Source organism: Amia ocellicauda, chromosome 8 (genome assembly GCF_036373705.1).
Source record: "Amia ocellicauda isolate fAmiCal2 chromosome 8, fAmiCal2.hap1, whole genome shotgun sequence".
In the NCBI taxonomy this organism is placed as follows: domain Eukaryota; kingdom Metazoa; phylum Chordata; class Actinopteri; order Amiiformes; family Amiidae; genus Amia; species Amia ocellicauda.
This window is the reverse complement of record NC_089857.1, coordinates 10,576,649-10,601,988: the sequence shown is the minus strand read 5'-3', so window position 1 is coordinate 10,601,988 and position 25,340 is coordinate 10,576,649. Positions and strand designations below refer to the sequence as shown.

The window sequence follows — 25,340 nt, the reverse complement described above, 5'->3', positions numbered from 1 at the left end:
TAAGATGTGTTTTAGCAAATTAAAACAAAAACAGAATAGGCCTAAATAAGAATCATCCTAACCATTATGTTACAATAGAATCAAATAGAATAGAATGTGTGGATGATTCCCGATTAAGGAAATCATTATAGGTCCCGACATAATTTCGGTAAGGGAGTATAAAACCAATAAAGGTACAGATAATTATATTGTCCTCATTACAGAAGCCATATGAAATTGAAAAATGTCAAAATGGGTTGTATTTAGCAATAATGGTCTCATCTGTCTTTGGTAACACTTTAAAATAAGGTAATGCGATTCCTCATGAATTCATATATGAATACCACAGGATTAACACATCAGTACCTCAGACACATGAAACCTAACCCTGTTATACATGTGATTAACCTCAGATCTCAGAAGAAGTGCATGACATATTCATGTGTTAATCCTGTGGTAGTCATATGAGGAATCACATCACCTTACTTTAAAGTGTGACCCTTTCTTGTTACTTGTAGCCAACAAACAAACTGTCAGAATACATACTTCTTAAACCGCTACTCAGTATATTATATTTTAACTGTACTATAGTACATTTTAACTGTAGTGCTTTGTAGCATTTAGGGTGTTTTGGAGTTACAATGAAAATTACGCTTGGTACAACTCACTTGATTTTAAATGACAAATGTTAAATGTGAAACAGGGCTACAAAAACACTTTCTCCTTTCGGTATGAACAAGAATCATTTGGTATAAGAACTGTGTGCATTTCAAACACAATAGCCAAGTTACAATAAACAAGGTCTGGGAGACCTTGGCACATATTGCCAAGAGTACCCCCCGTTGTGTCAGTGAGCTTTTTCAGGCCATAGGTCAGTGTGCCTTGTATTACTTTTTTCATAGGGCAACTGAAAACAACACAGGGGGCAGTGTAAATGGGATGTTGAAATGAAAGTCTGGCTGCAGTCCGGAAGCATTCAGCCTTCCAACTCCTTAAATTACATGAAGAAGAATAAATGGTTCTGAAACATATTTTTATTACGTGGGGAAAAACAACAGAAAAGCATGACCCTGATTGCCTCACTCGGTGCTGCCATTGGGGAGACTGCTACAGCCAAGGTGGTGAGGCCTGTACAGATTACTGAAATCCAGCTCTTTTAGCTGCTGCAGTGTGGTAATGAACCAAGACATAACTTTACTGTGGAGTAATCTGATTAATTGGCCAGATGTCTGAGTCATTCCAGTAGCCAGCCAGCCAGTCAAAACAAGCCCACTGTGACTATGAGGTGGCCACTCTACCCCCGATCTCTTTTGGAGCAATGGTTAGCCTTGACATTGTGTCAGAAATCCTATCCACACCACCTGAATAAAACACGATCAACAATCACTGCCAATTACTTTTTCCATAGACTGTGACTTGTTTTAATTTAAGCACAATGTTGTATTGTCTTCTGTTCAGGGTAACCGGCATGAATGTAGAAGAAAGACGGTTCAAAATTTTACAATTTTATAATTTCCCAGAAGAGAATAGTTGCACCCTATTGAACAACCCCTCCCTGCTCAGGTACTCTTGCCTGATTATATCCCCATTTTAAACATTAATCACAACAACAATAGAGACATATATTGATATAAAAGACCATGTTACCTTGACTGGCAAAAAATTATAAATCAGCTACCAGAACAGGTTCTCCCCCAAGCAGGTGACCAAAAAGCATAGTTACACCCAAAACTAATTTCTTGTTAACTTGTTTCAAGTCATTTCTGCCAACACATCCCGCACCTCAAGCAACAGTCATCAAACCACAAAACATTTGATCTGGTCCTAAAAGATTAAATGGTCGTCTCCTTAAGAGATGGAGACAAACTACCCAGGACGCTAAAGGGATTGTCTCTTATCAGCCCACATATCCTTCAAGTTGCTTTGATTTTGAGGTAATATACTGGCTGGCAATCCAAATTGCTCTCCAACAGATTGACAACAGTAAACTTACAGAAAGATAATGTTATATTACAGGCCCAGCTCTGGCATTTCTGTAATTGTCTGAAAGAAGCGGCCTTTAAACTGCCGAACCTGAATGAGATCTCTTCAATCAGAGGTCAAGTTTCCGGCGCAGAGGGGGGGAGGACTGACAAAAGCTCCTATTTAAACCAGCTCTATGCTCGGTGCAGTGCCGTGTCCCATACAGTATCGACACTGACAAATAATCAGCTGTAATTGGGAGTCCCCTTTCAAAAGCCTTTTCACCTCTTAAACATACATGCAATTCCCAACTGCAGTTTAGGAATCACAAACTAATGCAAAAGTTGTGAGGTGTTGTTAAAAGCTACTTGCAACTTGAGCACACCCGGAAAACTCCATTACTTATTTAGCATTGTGTTTAATATGAACCTCTCCGCACAGCAACTCCCTTCAGGTTACAAGAGACATGACCACAATGTTTCATCCCTCTTGCACACCGGCAAGGTATTGATAGCTCTCAAGACTGCAATGGCAAACGCTATGGCTGTGGTTCCACGTTTCCCTCTTAAAGAAGGCTACTTAGGGTAACTTTGGCAGCTAAAATGGACACTTCTACAGAGTTCTACAGCAATCTATAATATGTCATGCAATAATGTAAAGATTAATTTCCTGACATATGAAAATACAGTTTCTGAATTAAACACATTTCAGTCATCTAACCCTCAAAAGTGTGTGTGCATGGAGGGGGGTTATTTAGTTTTTTGTGTAGCTCACTACAGTATCCTGGTCAGTGGGTAGTCTGACTTTCCGAACCAGACAATTTTATTTAATTAATAGGAAAGGAACCCCCTGTGGCCCATTAGCTGATCAGTCATATTGTACAGTCAGCAATTCTGATGCTACGTCCTGAAGACTCTTTAAGGATTCCAACATAACAGATGGGGAAAACAGCTGGGTAAGCTGTCCCATACAACAACAGTCCTGCGATGGAATTAATTCAAGACAATCCCATAGCGTTCACGCCAACTGTGCAAAGAACATCTGCCGGTTATAAACGGACATGGTGATTGTGTGCATCTTGTACCACAAGGGGGACAGAGACCCGCACTGAGCTTTCTCAAAAGCAGAATTCTTCCCAGCTCTATACATGTTATTCTGCTCACTGGAAATACTGTAAATGTAATGAAATGCTGTGGAATAAGGAAATTCACTTTTTGCTGCAGACTTCCTTAAAGATTTCATTAAACTGGTGGTTGCAGACTGCTAATTACGTAACTGAACACACATGCAGCCCGAATCGACTCTTGAAATAGCAAGGGTACCCCATATCTCAAACTCGGCATTACATGCGTTTCCAATTATACAGCTGGAGTCGAGCAGTATACACCCATTACTCACTATCACCCCCACCCACATAGATCCAGTCCAGAAGGAAACTGTCAGAGGGTGTGTTTACTTTGCTTCTGATACCATGGACTGAAGGCACCAGAGTGCGGCTAATTGTGAACATTTTACAGCTACTCCGTCATGGATCAAGATAGTACTGGTCTATAGCCAAGGTAACAAACACTATTTTGGGCAACACTTAGGGATATCAAAGCAACAAACCACGCGTCTCTTAACCATGTAGTATAGGGGGCCTTATTTTTGATGGGAGTAGCCTGCCATAAATATGATAGATTTGTTTTGTGTGTCTTGCGTCTTTTTTAAGGTACAGTTGTGTGGAGGAAAATAGAAATCATTTTGTGCTTCTGTGCTTTATGTGCTGTGACCCTAGAGGTTTCTAGCAAGTCACTATTAATTTGCCTGCATTCTTTCCAATGAATTATGAAGAACCTGTTCGTTTCTAACTTCTCAGTTACTCCTTTTAGTTTTTCAGCAACTTACATTCTCTACCCGTTTCTTATTAAAGTTTAATTGTTTCAAACAAATTGTTTCTTTGCTATCGGCAAATGACCTTCCAATGTAGCTGACAATTTAGAAGATAATAATTATGCATGAGTAATAATTGTAATAATATTGATGAGGTGGGTAGGCTTTTTAAGAATGCCAATGAAATCATAACTATAGTTATTTCGATGACCAATCAGACACTGTTTGTAAAATGTCAAACCCCTTGAGGGAACGTCTCAGAATGGATATATACGCTTTGCACTTCCTTGAGAAGTTTGGAAAAACAGCATTATACTTGTTTAATACTTTCTGTTGCTGTGTTCTGCCGTTTTCTCCCGTGCACGTAATAAATTCTGATTAGAACAGACTACAAATCTTTCTTCCAGCACAGTTAATAACAGGAATCTGACGCATCTCCTCATCCTGGGGTTTCGTGTCGTCCCTTGCAAAAACCATTAGTAAAAAGATAAAAATAAATTAAATAAATGTTAATCACACGGTTTTAATTTATTGCACAGTAAGTATGGCATCTCAGTAGTGGCAGGGGGCATGTTTACACGGGTGATCACAACATATTCCAGTGTTATGATTCCTAAAGCATACTTTGACTAACGTCTCACTTCAACTGGAGGATTGAGCCAGATGAGATGTCCAACAGTAAAGGAACCAGCTGTCCCAGCAGTGCAATTCATCCCCACACCAAAACACTTCCGAGGTCATGTCTGTGCCACCCAACCAGGCTGACGCTCTTGCACGTCCGATTACTTTTAAGCAGGATAGAAAAAAAACAGAATGCAAATGGAATTCAAATAGTCTCCTGTAGTTAATGGGAAGGGCAATGGAAATATCAAATAAGGACAGCAGGAGACTCCACATTTGCATGGCTTTTTGAAGCTGTCCTTCTCTGTCCTTTTTGTGTAACCGAAAGCCAGCATTGGGGTTTATGTGGACTGTCTACGTGCAACTGCAGCAGTCCACACTAATTGAATGCTCGGAGGATCACGTGACCTATTCCAGTGGAGTGTCACGGGAACCCATGACAGCGTACGACAGATAAGGGAAGAAAACACTCCTAAACTCAGCTCATTAACTGTAGAACTAGACATCCACAGCCAGTCTCTATATCAGAGGGACACAATTCCAGGGCTGGAAACCAACACGCCTGTCGGGTTTCCACATCTGAACTGCTAATTACCCAACCAGGCTAATTGTAAACAATTTAACAATTTAACCCAGCTAGAGCATCTCACTGAAGCCACAGCATGCCCACATAGATGACATCACAGGCTTTAATTCCCATTCATTCCCCACCTCTGGCGTTTCCTATCAGGCCCTTCAAAGCCCCAGGACAAAACAAGGATGAGAGAAAAAACTGACAACGAAGACCGGAATAGACCTCCCTGAAGCGTTTCTATTCAGTCCTGTCCCACACACAGCCGAGACATTCTTCATAACGGATGCGAGTACTTCCTTAAACCTTGAGTTATTTCTGTGGCATGTCCTAGAAATAGCACACACTACAGGGTCTGTCACCAGCCCAGACCAGGTGTTCAGTACAGGAGTGTTCTAACTTTGGGTTTTCACTGTAGTGTGTGAAAAGATGCCCAAGACTCCTTCTGCTAGAACAGAAGTCAGGGTTTCCTGCAAAAATCTGTGCCACTTGGCCAGACAATTGTGTGAACAGCGAAAAAAAGGTTTTGAAACAAGTGCACTTGCTCATGCTCTGCTCTCCGCTCCTATTTGCCACCCAGATTATTGACAATCTGCTAGCACCCCCACCCCCACCAAGAAATCAGAAACAGAGCGCCACTTTGAAAATGAGACTCAGCACAGAAGCTGTACTGTTATATCCAGGGTGACACAGGTAAGGGGCAGAGAGAATACAGAATGGTATACTGCAGTCTCTGGCTCTGGCTCTGCAGTTCCTCGGGTGGACTGACAGGGAACTGGCACTCTGCCCTTACATGCCACGCGAGGCATACCAGCTTCCTGCTCAGACCTTGCTTGTCCTTATAGCCTCAGAGGCTCAGTGCTCACTGTTGGTTTTTCACAGCATGTAAAAATGCTCTGAAACCTTTCTTCCCATAGTATTGTTGTACAAACCCCATGGAAGGAAGCTGCACAACCTGCAGGGTGGAGTGAAATAGGGTCCCTTCACATTTCCTTTAACCTTCCTGAACATGCAGACAGACAAGGCCGTGTGATTTTCTGTACAGTGGATTACATTTTATCTTGTCGGAAGCTTCTTGGGTTTGCTTCAGTGTAGAACAGAGGATCTGCCCACTGCCCACTAAATGTTTCAACATTCAACAACGGCTTCTTGCACATTCAGCTAGAATTATTACTGAGAGGTGAGGATGAGTGGAAAAAGTGCAGTGTGCAGCCAAGCGTGTCTCCAGTCCCGAGCCATAAGGGAGACAGGGTTACTGGATCATCCCTGGTTGGTTACTTTCTTACCTTATATTAGTCAGCACCCTTGTCAAGATAACAAACATTTTGTACCAAATATATGCATCTATGTCAACTGCTTTATGTTTTAGCACAATTTGCTTTTAAAATTTTAAAGCTCATCACTGATAAATTGTAGACAAAATTTTATTGAAAAATGTATCTTTTTTTTTTTAAGTGATGTTTGGTGCACCATGCAGGCAATTTAAAAGATTAAACTTGCGCACTATGTTCCAGGTCACAATGCTACTCTGCTTTATACTAAAAAGAAAGGTGTAAAATATTGCCCAATTTGTTGTTTTGTGATTGTTATAATTTATCAGCGTACATATTACATTTTCTTCAGGTAATTTGGGAGATGCATTGCTTGGCTTTTAAACCGAGCCAGCATAACTGGACTTCCTGCAGTAATATGGTTAACTACAGTCATACATCATTATGCTGTTTATGCATACCAGCAAGTATTCATCACAGCCAATGGCATTTCACTAGAGTTGCCATGCCACTGCTTTAGTAATACAGGAGGGGTTACTGTTTATGCATATAATGTTAAATATTAGGAGATTGCCCCTATGCTTTGTTTAAAGTTGAGCATTACAAATATATTCCTTTTAATTATTTTATATTACATATTTTATCAATATGTATTTTCTGTTCTTTGGTCATTTGGTTTTTGCCTCAGATAGGCAAGTTAGAGCTGGCAATTTGCTTGGGACCATATATGATCCAAATTAGAAATTAGGAGAACACGGAGAGCCAGTTCCATGTTGGCTGCGGCCTGGGCTCAGAATCGGCACTTGAGTTGGTGTTGTTTTTGTTGGAAAAGGAGAAGGCTGACTTCAGGTCACATAGCAGGAACTGTGGGTTTCAGGGAGCCAAACTCTGTAATTGTGGTAACTGTGTTTGGGAGACTTAGCAGAAAATACCCAAGGAGACCAGAAATGAGGCAAGAAAACAAACGGGCTGAGAGACAGCCTGGTGTTTTGATTTGGAAGGCGAGGTTAATGTAAAGTTTTATTTCCATGGTGATAAACTCATTCCAAATATGCAAGTCATTAAAAGAACAGTCAAATATGACATTCATACTTGTTCATTAGAGAGATCAAAAAAGGACACCTTCACCATAAATTATTCCAGAAATGAGAGAGAGCAGACGCCTGAAATAAGCTGAAGTGGTTCTGAAGTGAGGAAATCTGAGCTGTTATTGCCACTAAGAGGGATTCCCTAACAGGGGTATTCACATCTGCTTCTCTTTTGAAAGATCACCTGTACATCAGTGACTGCAGAAAAAACACACTTATATTTCATTGAAGAGCCTGAAGCAAAGTGGTTTATAGTGTTGAACAAGAAAAAAAAGTGGTCATCATGTCAGTCAGAATGCCATTAGACAATGGAACATATCTGTTAGGCATCACACTTGTGCTTCATACAGTGTGTTCAGCTGGAGGGCTTTGCAGCCCTGGTGCTGGTCCCCCAAGTAAACTCTAGTTTGGGCTCCAGTTGGCCTGCCAGGGTTCTTAATCAGACCCTTGAATGGAGCTCACCTTTATCTGCTGCCTCCTCAGCATCGCCAGTTCCCTCATGTCTCTGAAGGGCTGCAGCAGGTATTGGTACAGCTCAGTGGTGGCCTCCACCAGCGACCCATAGGCCTCATCTTCTGCCTGGTAGATCTCCAGCAGATCAACCATGCGCTCCATGGTCTTGTGCTGCTCCAGGTGCTGTGGGGCATAAGGTTAGGTTTATTATCATTTATTGCCAACAAACACAGACCTGAAAAACAAGTTCACCTGTGCAAATGAAGCAAGTATTTGGTGCAGCTCTCTGGGACCAGATCTAAGCTCAGTGATAGTTAAAAATGTTCACCCTGAAATCTGGAATGCTGCATTCATGACTCAGTGGACTTTAAACACAATGTCCTATTAACAGATGCTGGGTTTCTTCATTTCTGTGCTAACCTTCAGGAGTACAAACAAACCAGCCCCTGGAGATCACAATGAATAATTTGTTGAGCTCAGATATCCACTTGGAAACACACCAAATATCAGTGGGACCCAGAAGGGATGCAGTGGAACAGAGAGGAACCAGACGCAAATAAATACTACCAAAAATATCTTCTGGCAGACTAAAGGGATACTCTCATTTCTGGTCAAGCATTACGTCTTTGTATTTCAGGACAGTACATTATTTAAAAAGTGGGTTTATCACTCTTCTGTGGTGCAGAGTGCTTGGAGTACAAATCCCAAGTGGGGGGGAGCTCTGACTTCCGACTTCATTTACAAAAGCTAAGGGACCCATCTCTCAATACGGTTCTTTGCAGAGTCTGAGAAAAAAAGCAATATTTCACAGCTTAGACAAAGTTTGCTGAGGAGACTATGGCTGATCATCCTTATGAACAATTGCCTCTCATAGTTAGAGTGTCTATGCATTTTACAATAATATATAGGCAAATTAAGACATTTAACATGGTTTATGGTTCTCAAGCTGTGTGAGATTAGGCTCAATGATTTGTGTAGTCGTCCTATACTTCATCACATTGTTGTTAAAGGCATTATTACTGGCTTGTTGCTCATCCTGCAGATGTCCAGGAATACTGGGTCCAGTTGTGCCGTCGTTTTTTTGTTCTTTGTTTTTTAAACCAAATTAAAAAAAACTCAGGTTGTATTGGACGTGAATGAGATCTTGTTTCCCAAGCAACTTCTCAAGCAATTTCTTTCATGCTTTAAATGACTAGGAAAACACTGCTTGATTCAGCTTTAACACAGCAGCCACTGTTTACCTTGGCTCCCAGCACAGCCCGACAAACATCGTAATGGACCCCAGCCTCAGCTGCAGGCTAGTGTATATAATCTTCCAATGGCAGGGATGGCGAGGGAGGGGGGACTGGCTTGTCTCTCAAGCACAACCATATGAAACCAAGACTGACAGAGCCAATAGGGTTTTTCCAACATCTCCCAAACTCTACTCACAGTGATACAGTGACACAGGCTTTACTCTATGTAAATCTTGCCCAGTATATTTTACTGTTAAATGTTTATTTCTACTATTACTTGCCTCTTGACCCACAAATCTTCAAAACATTGACAAGCCAGTTATTGGTAAATATTTATAAGTGGTTGTTAATACATAAGAAAGTCCCTGAAAGAGGCCATTCGACCTATCGTGCTCGTTTGGTGTCCATTAATAACGAATTGATCCAAGGATCCTATCCAGTCTATTTTTAAATGTTCCCAAATTTTCAGCTTCAACCACATCGCTGGGGAGTTTGTTCCAGATTGTGACAACTTTCTGTGTGAAGAAGTATCTCTGTGTGAAGAAGGGTTAGCTTGCTATATACGTGTAATAACACAATGTTCCAGCTTCACAGGTGTATATGTCATGCAGCATAACACATGGCTAACACCAGCACTGCTGCTGCAGAGAAACACATGACAGCTGATGGATGAGCTGCAAACCAGAGGCAGGATCTCGTGGTTCACATACCAAGTTAAAGCTCATTTGGTTTCCTCTCACTGCTCTTGTGTGGTCATAAAAAAGGAGCCATGTCCTCCCGGCCACTGCACTGGACTCTGAAAGGCCAAAATAAAGTCATGTGAAGACGGTAGCCTAAGCCATCGTGGTGGCACATCATTCACAGGCTGCTGGTCATCCAACCCAGAGCGATATAGCCCTGTGACCATGTGCTTTTTACTGTGTTGCTCAGAGAAGGGCTCAGCCTAAGTCAGAGGGATTAGAGGATGATAGCATCCTTTGTTCAGTTCTGTTACAATCATTGTACTGTAAAATAGTCCTTCTGCTAGTCGAAACCAATGCATCACATTTTAAAACCCCTCCTACAATGCAGTACTGGTATTAGCCAAACCGTTTACAGCACAAATGAGAAATCTCCTTGACAGAATCATTTCTCCAGCCCCCTACTTACAATTCAGTCCCATGCCGAGGTTTAGTAAGTGATTGGAGGTGTCCTGCTTTGGTTAAATCACTGTTAGCCACTGATAACCCTGTTAGTGTTACTTTTATGCCTAGTGTTGCCAAGTTGTTCTGGATTTGTTCAGTTGCTCATGTTTACAGTATGAGCACTGGCTTCCAGAAACCCCTGCAACCTGTCAAATGCAGTGGAGGCCTTTCGAAAGGCTGTGGCAAAACCAGAGGTACTAACTGATAACATCACAACTGGAAATTAGATGGGAGAAAAGTATATTTCCTGTACAGGCCTGTACAGTGGTCTATAAGATGATTATTGGGACTGCAGCAAATCAGAAAACTAATGGACAGATAGGTTCATACCCACACTACTGTTTGAGTTGTCATTTTTCATACTCCTAAACACACTGTAGATGACTGGCTGGTGTTGACTGTAGCCATTTTCACTCTACAGCAGCCACCCCGTGGGCAGCCCCAAGGTGACTCAACACTGAGCTTCACTGTCCTTCCTCTGGGGTGAGGCTAGCCCCTGGGTTTGGACACAATCATTTCACACTACAGATCTTCATCCTCAGTTTCATCCCAGGTGATTTCTATATGGGGTGATTTAGGACGGGCGGTTTAGCATGTTACAACCTGCTAGACAGGTCCATGAATGCTGTGACCACAAACCTGAGGGGTCCCCTAGGGCGAATAGGTAAGTGTGAGAAGCACTTTTGCTGAAGATTGTTACACTTGTAAAAGTACATCCTGCTGAGGAGATTATTACTTGTTCTCCAATTCGATATTTCATTAAGCTTTGCGAGTTCAAGGTCTGCTCTCTGTACTTTGTACTCTGTACTACTGTTTTCACATAGTCCTGGCAAGACAAGGCACATAATGCTCCTACTAGAATAATGAAAGGCAAATTAAACCGGTTTTAAGACACAGAATGGGCACATTGTCATTTCATTTATTTTTTAACGAAGGCTTAAATAAACGACTGAAACGTGAGTTGTTACCATAGGCCCTGACTCCGATAGACTAATGCTGTGTAACAGTTTCCTAGCAACAATGAGTTGCACACAATGCTTCTTAACAATAGGTGAAATTACCTGATTAAACATGATCTTGCAAACTGTGGCATCTGGGGCACTCTTTACCAACTGACACTGATCTATACATTATTTAATTACCTTGAAACCTTGCTATATGCAAACTGTGTGATTTAAACTTTACCTTTAAAGTAAAAGACCACTGAACATACAAAACATTTTCATTGTTTCCCTTAGTCAATCTATTTTTGTTCATCTGTCCGTAATATATCATATGGCTACGCTAACTGGAATGTTTTTCCTACAGAATTAGCTTTGATGCAGACCTCTATTTGAGCACAGGCGTGGGGAGAATCATACTGCAGTGACACAGCGGAGAAGTCACTGGCTTGCCTCCTTTCTTTATAGGTTGGATGATGGATTGCTATGGTGGGAGGGGAGAGAAGTTTGCCTCCAAAATTATATTTTATTTAAATTGAAAACACGTTGGGCAGGGGAGACAAAGAAAATAAGCACTTGAAACTAACCCGTCCCAAGCAGAATATGTAGCAAAGTCTCTGAAACACAGTAACAATCTTAAGGTTTGTAAGAATTCTGAACCTTCAGATGCTACATCCTAGCCTACACTTCAGAGGAAATTCACTCAGACAGTGTTTGAGGTAACAAATTGGTGGGGAATCGGGGGCAAGACTACTGCCTACTGCTTTTTTCATTTTCGCATCTTTGACAGGCGGCTGCTGGACAGGAAAAATTACACCATTGTACACATGGGATGATACTGTAAATATACATCTGGTAAATGTTTGTCAAGTAGTCATTGCACAACAACTACTTGTCAAACATTTACCAATGGTATATTTACCAAAAACACTGACATTGTAAAGTGTCACATGAAGACCCTCTTTTTTTTTTTAATATTTAGTGTAGCTGAACTGCTTCCTGAAAATAGCCCACTGTAATTAGAACACCTTTCAAGTTATTTTTAAAATAAAGTAGTCTGCTAGTTTTAGTCATTCCAGAATGAACAAACAAAACAAATAATAATATATGCACTTTTAAAAACAAACCTTGAAGTGAATAATTGGTCTATACTGGACTCTCTACACTGTATGAGAAGGTAAATGGTGCTCCTTTGAGATTACTGAACATACTTGGTACATTTATATGGGACACAATGCACAGGGCCGCCACTGGTAACCCTTAGGAGAAGAGTGAATTATTCAATACTTACGACAGTAGCCTGCTTTGATAGCATGTTAAGCATCCAGACATCCAAAATATTTGACCGCTATACGTCTCTGCAGGGCTCAGTAATTGTTTCAAAATCTGAGTACCACGAATAACTTCTCCCAAAATGTGTAAGACAATGACAAGGAGCTACCATTGGATTTTTGTATCAAACATTACATGGTGCATTGCAACACATTGTTTAGTGATATCACTATATGCTAATTTGTTTTTGAGTGTTACCCAAGTTTATATATTTATATTTTGAATGGTGTGCAATGTGTGAAACTTCAGAAACTGTGAAGGGTGTGTAAACCAAGTTGTTAACACAAAACAGTTTGAGTTCACATCACAAATGGAGACTACATTCCTGGCTAGTTTTGTATTAAACTGTTTTCAGTGAGTGATGTTTATTTATTCTACCCTCTTAATATTTATTTAAAAAAAAAATTGAAAAATCCCCTTCAGATAAAAGAGTACAATACAATAGCTGTTATTGTATTCACAGGTTAAAAATGCTTGTAAAACACAAGCATGCTGAATAATATAGCAATTTGCCAATTCTACCGTTGCACAAGCATTTCCCATTACAGTCTGCTGATTTGTTAATCCAGCACAGTACTAGCAGGAGGCAATGTAGGTTGACTGTAAACTACTCATTCAAATAATGTAGATCTAATCAATGGTCCAGTGGAAGCCCAGAACGATTCAATCTCATTTAAGAAGTAGGCCAAACTCTTGACACACTGCAATGAAGTGATTAAGGAGGACTGCGCTGCTACCAGTCATGGCCACGGTAGTCAGGTTCATTGTTGCTCATTAATAAGGAGTAGGAGTAACCCATGGTATGTTGGCCTGCTAAAAACATTTTCCTTTCAGCTGAAGCAGAGCAAAAGAAAAACACAAAACACATATTTGAAAAGCTTTCTGGATCACAATGACAGTTCCACAGCAGAAATATATTTAAAAAAATGTTGTTTCTGTCACTGCATTTCATACAATGCCAATATGCCTCGATAAGGTCTCTAAACTGCTGTGTTTCCTAATTAATGACTTTACCACAATGCTTCCTATTACTAATTTATTCATAAGAAAATAGTAAAACTTACTTTGCAATACTGTAAATACTGTAGATAGCACTATACGATTTGTGTCTGTTTCACAGAACACAGAAAAACATTGTTCTAAAAGGAAAATAAACTCTCATCGTAGAAGGCCTGCAGAACACCCTGGTGTTTAATAAAGATGGAAACATGCTTTGGACTTCTATACATCTTCTCCCACACCCATCATTAAGTCATGGAAAACCCCAGTATTTCAGCGGATTCTTCCCTGGCTGATAGCTACAGGAAGTTCATTCAACAAGAGCGGACAATTTTTTTTTTTTTTTTTAATTTTACACAGTCTATGCAAGTGCAGATTTATGCTTTACCAAAGCACTGAGGATTTATACATAACTCAACTAATACAGAGGACTTTTAAAATGGACAAAGCTGAAATCTTATTTTTCATATTCTAATTTTACACTATATGAAAATTAAACCTTTTTTTTTTTTTTTTCACTATAGGACCTAATTATCTGCTGTTTTCATGTTAGGTCATTTTGTAAGTTTGATCTCAGGGGTGCTCTGGTATTAAAGAAATGAAATTTGAAGGTCTACAAAATGCTTGGTTCAATCCCCAGCCAAGAGCAGGCTTTGTTTACATTGCTGTTCCACTCCATTATTTATTTCAGTTTCTCACAGCATATGTGGTGCTGCAAATTTATTTCCTGCCACTTATTTCTCTCATTTGGTTGTTTTCCAGTCATTACGTTGTCCATTTAAAGTGGGCTCCCCAGTCCCCCTCCTCACTCCCTCATCTGTTCAGTGTTTGATATCTGGCAACAGGCAACAGGAGAAACGTTAGAAAGTTGTTCACACTAGTTTGGCTTTGTTCTAATTAACTTTGCTTGAAACTAATAGCAAGGTTCTAGAGTGCAGATAATCCCAAGTCTTTTGATCTTGTATGTTTATACAGAAATAAAGCCCATTTTAAACATCTGAAGAGGCTGAACACCCTTCAATGTATCACAGTACTTGCCTCTAACTACAAATCATCAAAAACAGGAATTAGAGAAAAAATAAAATTTACAACTTGGAATACTGACAACAATACATTCACTTTCAGGGTCTTTGTCTGGCTTGCTTTTCAGTAGTGCTTCAGTAGACTGAAACAAAAGCATTTTGTTAAATTTACATAAGACAACTTTACGGACACACTTTTTTGAGGCAGTATTTTTCTAAAAAGCTAATCCTGGTGCCGTGTCCTGCCTTACCCCTTGTCCATGTGCATGACAGCAGGAACTGCTGCGGACAACACGCAAAGAAGACAAAAGCTGACAACACAGTACTGACCCTGATCACAGGACCAAGGGCTGCCCGCCAGCCTCTATTTCAGAGCAGAGTGAGAGACAGAATAACAACAAAACAATCCAGAAAAATGCATTTCAAAAAAGTTATAAATTGATTTGCATGCTAATGAGGGAAATAAGTATTTGATCCTCTATCAATCAGCAAGATTTCTGTCTCCCAGGTGTCTTTTATACAGGTAACGAGCTGAGATTAGGAGCACTCTCTTAAAGGGACTCTCCTAATCTCAGCTCGTTACCTGTATAAAAGACACCTGTCCACAGAAGCAATCATTCAATCAGATTCCAAACTCTCCACCATGGCCAAGACCAAAGAGCTGTCCAAGAATGTCAGGGACAAGATTGTAGACCTACACAAGGCTGGAATGGGCTACAAGACCATCGCCAAACAGCTTGGTGAGAAGGTGACAACAGTTGGTGCGATTATTCACAAATGGAAGAAACACAAAATAACTGTCAGTCTCCCTCGGTCTGGGGCTCCATGCAAGATCTCACCTCGTGGAGTTTCAATGATCATGAGAACGGTGAGGAATCAGCCCAGAACTACACGGGAGGATCTTGTTAATGATCTCAAGGCAGCTGGGACCATAGTCACCAAGAAAACAATTGGTAACACACTACGCCGTGAAGGACTGAAATCCTGCAGCGCCCGTCTGAAGTTTGCCAATGAACATCTGAATGATTCAGAGGAGAACTGGGTGAAAGTGTTGTGGTCAGATGAGACCAAAATCGAGCTCTTTGGCATCAACTCAACTCGCCGTGTTTGGAGGAGGAGGAATGACCCCAAGAACACCATCCCCACCGTCAAACATGGAGGTGGAAACATTATGCTTTGGGGGTGTTTTTCTGCTAAGGGGACAGGACAACTGCACCGCATCAAAGGGACAATGGACGGGGCCATGTACTGTCAAATCTTGGGTGAGAACCTCCTTCCCTCAGCCAGGGCATTGAAAATGGGTCATGGATGGGTATTCCAGCATGACAATGACCCAAAACACACAGCCAAGGCAACAAAGGAGTGGCTCAAGAAGAAGCACATTAAGGTCCTGGAGTGGCCTAGCCAGTCTCCAGACCTTAATCCCATAGAAAATCTGTGGAGGGAGCTGAAGGTACTGTACCCAATCGTCAATAAACAGCCCAAACTAACTCCCTTCACTCCAACAAGGAACTCCACCCCAAAAACCTGGCTGATAAAAGGCTACTAATGGTTGTCTTTTTTTATATTTCACTTTGCAATCCGTTCAGTTAAAAAAAAAAAAAAATAATAATAATAATAATCCAATTCATACAGCTTGAACTGCAATTTTCAGTGTTCTGGTGGCACCTTCTACCAACTTACACCACCTCCTTTCCCTGTATCGGCTGCTGTTTTTTACAAATAAGCTCTTAATTTCAACATTAATTGAACTAATGATTGTCTAATTGCAACCTTGTGTGTGTTTTTTATATATAGCTCTTAAACAGATGGAGGTCAGTCAGGTAGGTGTATAGCAATGGGTCTGGAAGGAGTCTGGGTGGGAAGCCACAGTTTTACAGTATCCTATGTGTTGCCATACGCTGGGGTACAGTGACAGCAGGGGGACAGAAGTGACACAATGGCTGACAGCTCCATGCTGGGACAGGGGGTGGAGGGGCTCAGCCGTATTATCATATGCTCTCATGAGCAGCTGAGGCCTGATTGCAGTGTATCAGCTGCGAAGACATTTATCCTGATAACTATGCCGTGAAAACAAAGAAAAATTAGCGCCGGAGCAGGGCCATCTGTCCTCCATTCAATAATAATAATAATAATAATCAACAAATGAAATAGTGTTTTACTGAACCATATGCACTTTTCTTTTTCACACACACATGCTGCCTACCCTCACAGCGTTGTGTCAGATGTTTGCCTACAAAAGTGTAAAAGGCCCCTTTGCTAGTGAATGAATGAATGAATGAGCAGCACTACAGTGTGGGTCGAGCTGTGCTGTGCTGTGCTTGGGTGCTCAGCTGTGAAACAGAGCAGCATTCAGTGGTGTGATTATGATGTTTAGCCTAATCCTGCACAAAACTGCTTTACTGACAGCAGATCTGTTCTCCATTTAAGGCCTTAGGAAGGCCCATAGAAAAGCCTGCTGATATCGTCTCCTTCACAGAAAGACCAGGCTGTGCACTTCATACTACGAGCCAGGAATCAAACGGCCTGCCTACCTTCCTTGACTTGAATGATGGTTGTAACAAACTATCTTCAAATTAATTTTGAAAGTCCCTGGAATAATTTGTTTGCAATAGAGGTGCTTTTAAACACTGGTATATTTCATCATTGAATGCACATGAAAAAAAAAATAAAAAAAAATGCAGGGAACAGAAACCCCTTATTTCGTAATTAAAGGTCAGCACATATTCAGATGCCATGCGAGAGCTGTGCCCATCTACTGTATAGCACTGTTCTTCACATCAGATCCTGGAGGGCCAGGCTGCTGCTGGCGTTCACTCAAGCTGGGCTACCGATTCTTGTAACTCAAAATGCACTTGATTGTGGTCCTCGAAGACTGGGCTTAAAGGACACTGCTGTCTAGTGACTAACCAAGTAACTGCTTCCATCACTTTATCAATTAAAGAATATAGGCCTAGAATTCATTGTAATCTTTTTCCCCAAAGTTCAGTAATTTCTTTAACTTGATAGTAAAAGGCCTTCTCTAGCATCAGGGGACATCTGAACAACTGTAAGCACAGTCCTCCACACTGGCTGAATACAGCTCCTCCAGCCAAATGGCCCATTACTGTATTGATTGTTTTCGTTCTGCCACCAGGAATGCATAGCCAGTATAGTGCAATGCAAACAGCCTGTCACAACACAAATCATAACAGATGTCCACTAATTAATAAACAACCAATTAGAACCAAAAGTGATCCATAATACCCATACACATGTTTGTTCGTTACAACAAAAATAAAGAGCTTTGCACTTTGGAAATTTGGGCAAGTCTCCAATGTTCAGTGCCAAAAGAGGAAACTCCTAGGGATGAAGAGGTAAGCACTACAAATGGTTCACTATCTGTCTGTTTGAATTGATATATATATATTTTAAAAAACAATGTGCCAATGCCACTGTTGGAATACAGTATATGTGGTCTATGAAAAGGAAGTAAGGTAGTAAAGGTTAATTTTACAACTGCACTTCAAAACATCCCTCCTCCACCTCAAGAGAGGGAATTAGAAAGTGATTATTACAATTCAATTGCAAACCTGTATTTTACCACCATCATGATGAAACTTAAAAGCAAAGAGCTATATCTTTCTGTGCCACAGTAAATTGCTGCTAGACAGTGGGAAGTGAGAAAGCCCGATAAGGAAATGCTGCCTTTCCTGGAAAATAATACAGGGTTACTGAAAACACAGTCATGCCACCGGATGCCAGCTACTCCTGCCTTGTACAAAAAGATTAATTATCACACACAGCCACTAAAGCACCCTGGATAGACTTGCAAGACTAGCCCTAAATAGGAAAGCAGTACAAAAAGGCAGAAAAAAAACTCAAATCTCAGTACTGTATGATTTCCTATTTGCACTAAATTAAAATATACTACTTCACTGGTTTTAATAACAAATTAAGCACAACTGTCAATGTGAGTGCTACGACAATGAATTTGAATGTGTATCCAAACTGGCACAGGGAAGAAATTAGAATATGCTGCAGATGTAAATTCAGGCCTGGACGGCACAGAAATTGAGGACGGGGGGAAATCCTGTACCTGATGCAATCACTTGACTTCAAAATTCTACCAAATTAAAAATACACTTTCAACTTCTGGTTTTGCCATTTGAAATTAGCAGAGGGGCAGAACTTTGCATTGAATGTGCGCCTTAGTAAGAGTAGATTTGGATCATTCGCATTTAAAGATTAAGAACCCACACAGGGAGACACAGTTATAACACACAGAATGATGGGTATTTCCACCAAATAATCCTGTTGATTTTAACTCAGTGGGATGCATTAAGAGACGGCCAGATCACTGGTGTTAAAAGAAAATCTCCATTTGCCCTCCTCTCACTCCACACTGTTTGAAAATCTCTTGTTGTAACCCTTTAAGACTGTAGCCAACAAAAATGAAGCAAAATGAGCCTTCAGAAACTCAGTGCACAGGAGCAGCTGCCAAGGCCCACTAACAACAGCTTCTGAAAATCAGCCAATTTCTCAGCACATTCAATCAATAGAGCTTGTGTTGGTTTTTGAAGATCTTAGGTATGCTGGAAAACTGCATTAAAAAGTGGTTTACAGACTACAGTTATACACCGATCAGCCATAACATTTTGACCACTGACAGGTGAAGTGAATAACACTGATAATCTCGTTATCATGGCACCGGTCAGTGGGTGGGATATATTAGGCAGCAAGTGAACATTTTGTCCTCAAAGAAGCAGGAAAAATGGGCAATCGTAAGGATCTGAGCGACTTTGACAAGGGCCAAATTGTGATGGCTAGGCGACTGGGTCAGAGCATCTCCAAAACTGCAGCTCTTGTGGGGTGTTCCCGGTCTGCAGTAGTCAGTACCTATCAAAAGTGGTCCAAGGAAGGAAAAGCGGTGAACCGGCGACAGGGTCATGGGCGGCCAAGGCTCACTGATGCACGTGGGGAGTGAAGGCTGGGCCATGTGGTCCGATCCAACAGACGAGCTACTGTAGCTCAAATTGCTGAAAAAGTTCATGCTGGTTCTGATAGAAAGGTGTCAGAACACACAGTGCATCGCAGTTTGTTGCGTATGGGGCTGCGTAGCCACAGACCAGTCAGCGTGCCCATGCTGACCCCTGTCCACTGCCGAAAGCGCCTACAATGGGCACGTGGGCATCAGAACTGGACCACGGAGCAATGGAAAAAGGTGGCCTGGTCTGATGAATCACGAGTTCAAGGTGTTGACTTGGCCTCCAAATTCCCCAGATCTCAATCCAATCGAGCATCTGTGGGATGTGCTGGACAAACAAGTCCGATCCATGGAGGCCCCACCTCACAACTTACAGGACTTAAAGGATCTGCTGCTAACATCTTGGTGCCAGATACCACAGCACACCTTCAGAGGTCTAGTGGAGTCCATGCCTTGATGGGTCAGGGCTGTTTTGGGACCTACACAATATTAGGCAGGTGGTCATAATGTTATGGCTGATCGGTGTAATGTCTGTCATGATTGAAAACAACCATATAAACACCTAGGTGACAAAGTACTCTAAATATCTATTTGAATGACAATGCTTACTTTTGGGGAAGACTGATACAAAAAGTAAAAGCAACAAGGGAAGAAACTGACTTGGCCTAAATATGTTGTCCACTAGTAAGAAAAGAAAAATGTCAGCGATCAAGGGTTTGTGTGGATGTGTTGCTGCTGCTACTGAGCCCCAGTTCGTCCCTAGGTATATCCTCTCCAATGTTCAACACAAATGGTAAATAATCCTGTATTTCTCATAGTACTTTCCCCCAAAATTAAACAGGCGCTCACTTCCTGACTCACACTGACATTAACTAGCAGTCTTTTGCAAGTCAATGAGCTAATGCAAAATAAAAAAGCAGCGAATCGTTATTTTTTTAAACATCTTGATTATTGTTGCTGACGTTTTTGATCAACGTTAGAAATTACAGTGAAGCAAAACATGTAATTGGGCCAAGCCTTCATAGCATTTTTCTTCCCACTGAGCTGCAACAATCATACTGCTAAAGAGTGCATCACAGACTGTCACTGCCGAGGACACGTTTCTCCCTCTCTGAGTTGATCTGATAAAAGGGAGACCTGACAACTTTCTCTTTCGTCTGCTTTGCGTTTGTAGCAACTGATGCTTCACTGCAGTCCCTTTGCTGCCCTGCCGTGTACCACAATGTTGTTTCTGCATAAGTGGAGGAGTCTGGGAACTTCTTATTGCTTTTTCCAGTGTAATAGCACTCGCCTCTCACTCCTCAACTAAAGTCAGAACTGCGCTCTCCTTCCAGACAGGACTGCACAGGCTCAGTCAGCGCACATCCCCCAACTCTCACTGCACTCTCCGATATTTACACAGTGCAGTGAATATTCAGAGCAGTGCCCTGCATGCTGGAAGAGAAGTGCTTCAGATTAGCAGCTGGGTATGAGTTCCTGCTCGAACACTTTCATTAAACACTGCCCAGACCTAAGAGAAATCTAAACCTTGACTCATACCTCTGGCGAACACGCAGTCTCAGCACAAATTTTCTTTTCACACAACAATAGCGGACATTGGACTGCAGTAAATTTGGTGTGAACTACAGACATGTTGAAATGAAAGGAGATCTCCATACAGAGAAGTAGTGCACACAGAAGGAAAACATTACATATCAGGAAAAAAAAAAAATACCAGACTGTATCGCCACATTTGGCATTCAGTTTCAAACACTGTGCGGTTGCTCATAAACAGATCCTGTCTAAATGTAATGTGTCACCACAGCAGGAACCGATTGCAAAAACAAACACACACCTACACCATGACCTCCCCACAAAATTGTGGTATGGGAAAACCTCATCAAGCGCAACCTCATCTTTGGCCCTCTTTGTACAGCACTATTGTATTATATTACCACCTCATCTTTGGACCTTATTGTATCCCACTCTTTTATTATATTAACACTACAGCACTGCTGCACAGAGAGCAGCCAATTACAAACTCAGTGAGTGCTGGTCCTGCCCCCAAAATTTCAGCTCCAAATCAGGCACGCGCGTATGAGGAAGTGTCCTCTGCCTGGGGTTGTGTTTCTCACCTCAAATGCAACAGCTGAACAGGTTTCTGAAACAAAGAGAGAGAGTCTCCCAGCCTCAAAGCTGTCCTGTTATCAGCAGAGGGAGGAAACAGGCTCTCTTCCGGGGCTGAGGCAGCAAATCTAGAACCAGGCAGGATCTGGTTAATATTTGGTTAATATTAAAAAGCACTGATTTAACAAAGTTCAAACGTGCTGGCTATAGAAGACAGACCGATGTCATCGTCTGTGGGTTTTCCCCCAAATATTATTACAATCATTTGAATAGGCTTCTAATGACTCCTTTTTTTTTGTCAAGTAACCCGGTAAACATATATATCAGAGCAAATAAAAAGCAAACACAGAGAAAAGCAAGAATTGGGATTAATGTATGAACTGATCGTCATACAGAGTCTGAAGTGTCAGGACTATCCCTCCTCAAGAGTCTGAGCTTTGTACACTAATACACTGCATTTGGTGTAAAAAGGCTGACACTGCTGGCATGAGCATCTACACCTCAGCAACTTTCTACCGATCTGCAGTAAAAACCTGCATCCTCTCCACTTCACTATACTTTATAATTAGAACCTATATTCAACTGCAAAACGCACAACTTGACCACACTGTAAAAAGCCAACATGTAATCTAATCTGGAAATAGTGACATCTAAAAATGGAGCGGAAACTTGCAACAATAAGATACATCACAATGCCATGATATCCTGGCTCTCCCACACCTGTCACAGAGAGCACCTGTGCATTTAAATGTGCAAATGGCAGTTGAAACGCCAGCTGCTTCTCCTTGTAGGTGTCCATGTCCAACTCACCCGAGATCTGAGATGGACACCCAACTGCGCATCACTATTAAATCACTGAAAACAAACACATCCTTAGTTTGAAGCTCTTCTAAAGCCCGAAATTGTTCTGGTTTTCCGTTGTTCAGCTCTTACCTCCTGCAGGCGCCTCTTGGCCCGCTGCAGCGCCTCCTCGTAGCCCTTCCTCCGCAGCTCGCTCAGGCTCTCGTAGTACTCCTCCGGGTCGCCGCTCTCGGTGAACAGCACCTGGGACAGGATCTTCCAGCCGCAGGTGTCCAGCGAGTGGCCCAGGTAGACCTGCAGCTCGCAACACAGGGCGTCCATCTCCCTCTGGGTGACCTCGGGCGGCCCGAACAGCACCGTCCACATGCCCGAGGGCTCCTCCGGGAAAGCGGGCAGGCACGGCTCCAGGGCCGAGTTGACCGAGCACAGCTGCAGGTGAACGGCTCTTAAATCCTGGAAGGAGAACAGCCCTGCCCAGCTGCAGTCCTCCCGGGCGCCGCTCTCCAAGTCCTCCGCATCTGCTCCCTCGCTTTCCGGAGTGTCGGAGCCTTCCTTGATCGCAAGGGGCTCCAGGACCTCAATGTCCATCACTCTTGGCGGACTTTTGCCCCGGACGCCTGGGAGTTTAACCGGACTGGCGCCCTCTGCTTTAAGCGGGCTGCTCCTGACCTTGGCCGGGCTGGCGCCTCCTGCCTTCTCTATGGCCGGACCTCTGGAAGTTTTCGCTTTATCCTCCTCGTCCAGCCCTGGTGCTGGACACGCCGGCCCGTCGGTGGCCTGCGCGGCGGCCGGGTCCCGGGGCACACTCCTCCTCTGGACAGTCCTGTTGTGACATGTGATGGCGAACTTCCCCTCCACTTCATTCCAGGCCACGATGAAGACGAATTTGTGCTTTTCCTTCTCCTCGAACACATGCGGTCTCACGGCCACCCAGCCCGACTCCAGCGCGTCCTCCATCGTGAAAGACATCGTCCGGCCACAGCTAGTCTACTCCCCCCTGCCCGACACAGACCACGGCCGCTGATAACCAGATCGGTATTTTCAACAGAGCGATCTTCCTTACTGCCTGCGTCTGTATCCCAATTCTCCCAAGTCCATCGTCCGAAATCATACAACCCCCGGAAAAACAGCCATCTTTGCGGCTACACAAACGGTGATCTTTTAAACTGGTCCCGCGGTTCCCAGTCGCCGGGCCATCTGTTCTGCCCTTGCCTGTTACCCGATCGCACAGAGGCCTGTTTTGTTCCCGGGAGAGCCTCCAGACAATGCGGACGGGTCCCAGCGTCAAGTGTGCGGATCTGTTTACAAGCAGCCTGGGGACGGCGCTGTCAAAACGGCTTTGTTGTTCTCGCTTTCTCTCCGTGTGGATTGTGCACCGTCCTCCTCCGCCGGATAGGCCTAGTTGTCAACCGAGCGCTGTCCCATGACTGTCCCGATTTGTCCCCGCAAGCTCGTCCAGCGCTCTCTGCCCGGCTCGGTCGCCTGTGCCGCCGCTCATCTCTCCATAACAATGTTTTCATCCGACTGAGCGCCGCCGCCGCCGCCGCTGCTGACGTAGCGCTAGGAGCGTAAACATCTGCACGTGGGGCACGCAGCGGACGGGGTGACGCAATCAGTCCCGCACGCCGCTGCCCTGCTGTCTGCGGGGGTCCTGCCTCACACTGCGCGCAGGTAGTGAACCCGAGAAGCTTTCCGCCCCACAAAACAGCCACGACAAAAATAAATAAACAAATCCAATTAAATCATGATTATTAATGAGAACAATAGCTAGTTGATTTTTAGCAGTCTCTTGCACTGGGAAAATACTGTCCAATACAGTTAGTATAACATGTTCTACTAGTAATCCAATTTACTAATTAACAGCGAGTGTTGCCTATGATTGAGTATTACCTATATTTATATTTTATTAGGATAACTATGAGGTAGGACTTTATCAGCCGACATCTCATATAAGGACCTGGGCGGGTGGTTTCTAACCCAGCGGGAGGAAGGCTGTAACTGGAATTTGCAATTAAAATGAGATGCCTCATATCACCCACACAAGATGCATTAATTTGCATTTAACTAATATAAATATTAGGCCTATACTAGCAGTTGAGATTACTGGGATAAAAACAAGAGTTTTCGAGTAAATAGAGCACGAATCTGTATAAATTTAAGTCTGATAGTGTATAGTTGTATTGTTTATTAAAATGACACACTCCTAAAAAGTAAAAAAACATAAATAGCATATTCATATGTGAATACATTATTTTAATTAGTGCAAGAATTGTAATTTGGTATTATTTTGATATGTAATAAAACAAGTAAGTATTTTGTATTATTTTTAAGAGGGGCTGACACCCAAGGGACAGAGCTCCAGAGTCTGGGAGCATAGCAGTGAAAGGATTGTGCATCCTAAAAGAGGGTACATAGAGAAGGTTTTCCTCAGCAGAGCACAATTCTCGATCCGGAAAGTAGCACTGTATTATTTCTGCCAGGTCAGAAGGTGTTAGACCATGCAACAGCACCACCAAAGTCCTGGACGGGGTAGACAGAGGACACCAGAACAGAGACAGACAGATGGGGTGTTGAAGAAAAACAGTTGTAGGGTAGGTATTTTGTATCTGAAATCAGTCAATCAACAATCAATTTTTATTTGGTATAGTGCCCTTCGCAAAATTGCCACAGAGTGCTTCGCAAATTAAAACAATAATACAAAATTGACCCAGCTGACCATAGAGGAATAGGAGATATTGTATTTGTTGCTGGGGGCTTGATGTGCATAGTGTTTTAAGTAATGATGGGCCATTATGCCAGAGAAATCAAAAGCATGCTCTGTAAATGAGAAAGCACACCTTCCTTCTCTTTCATGGCTCACAAAGCAGAATTAATTAATAATGTATGCAAGGGGTATGATGAATCTTTGAAGTGCGTTTCATACACGTTGTGATTCTC

The 25,340-nt window shown here is 42.4% G+C and overlaps 1 protein-coding gene across 2 annotated transcripts in view; it reads right to left on the bottom strand.

The window, feature by feature from the left end:
* jmy (junction mediating and regulatory protein, p53 cofactor) overlaps positions 1 to 23,973 on the bottom strand; it is a 40,044-nt gene extending 16,071 nt beyond the window's left edge. For both annotated transcript variants that reach the window (XR_010817675.1, XM_066711982.1), the window contains exons 1-2: positions 22,536 to 23,973; positions 7,827 to 8,000 (exon numbers count right to left, since the gene is read on the bottom strand). Coding sequence is in view for 1 of the 2 variants with exons in the window: in XM_066711982.1 (XP_066568079.1) it covers positions 7,827 to 8,000; positions 22,536 to 23,372 (1,011 nt within the window). In the remaining variant the exon portion in view is untranslated. The remainder of the gene's footprint in view (positions 1 to 7,826; positions 8,001 to 22,535) is intronic.
* Between the last annotated feature and the right edge of the window lie 1,367 nt (positions 23,974 to 25,340).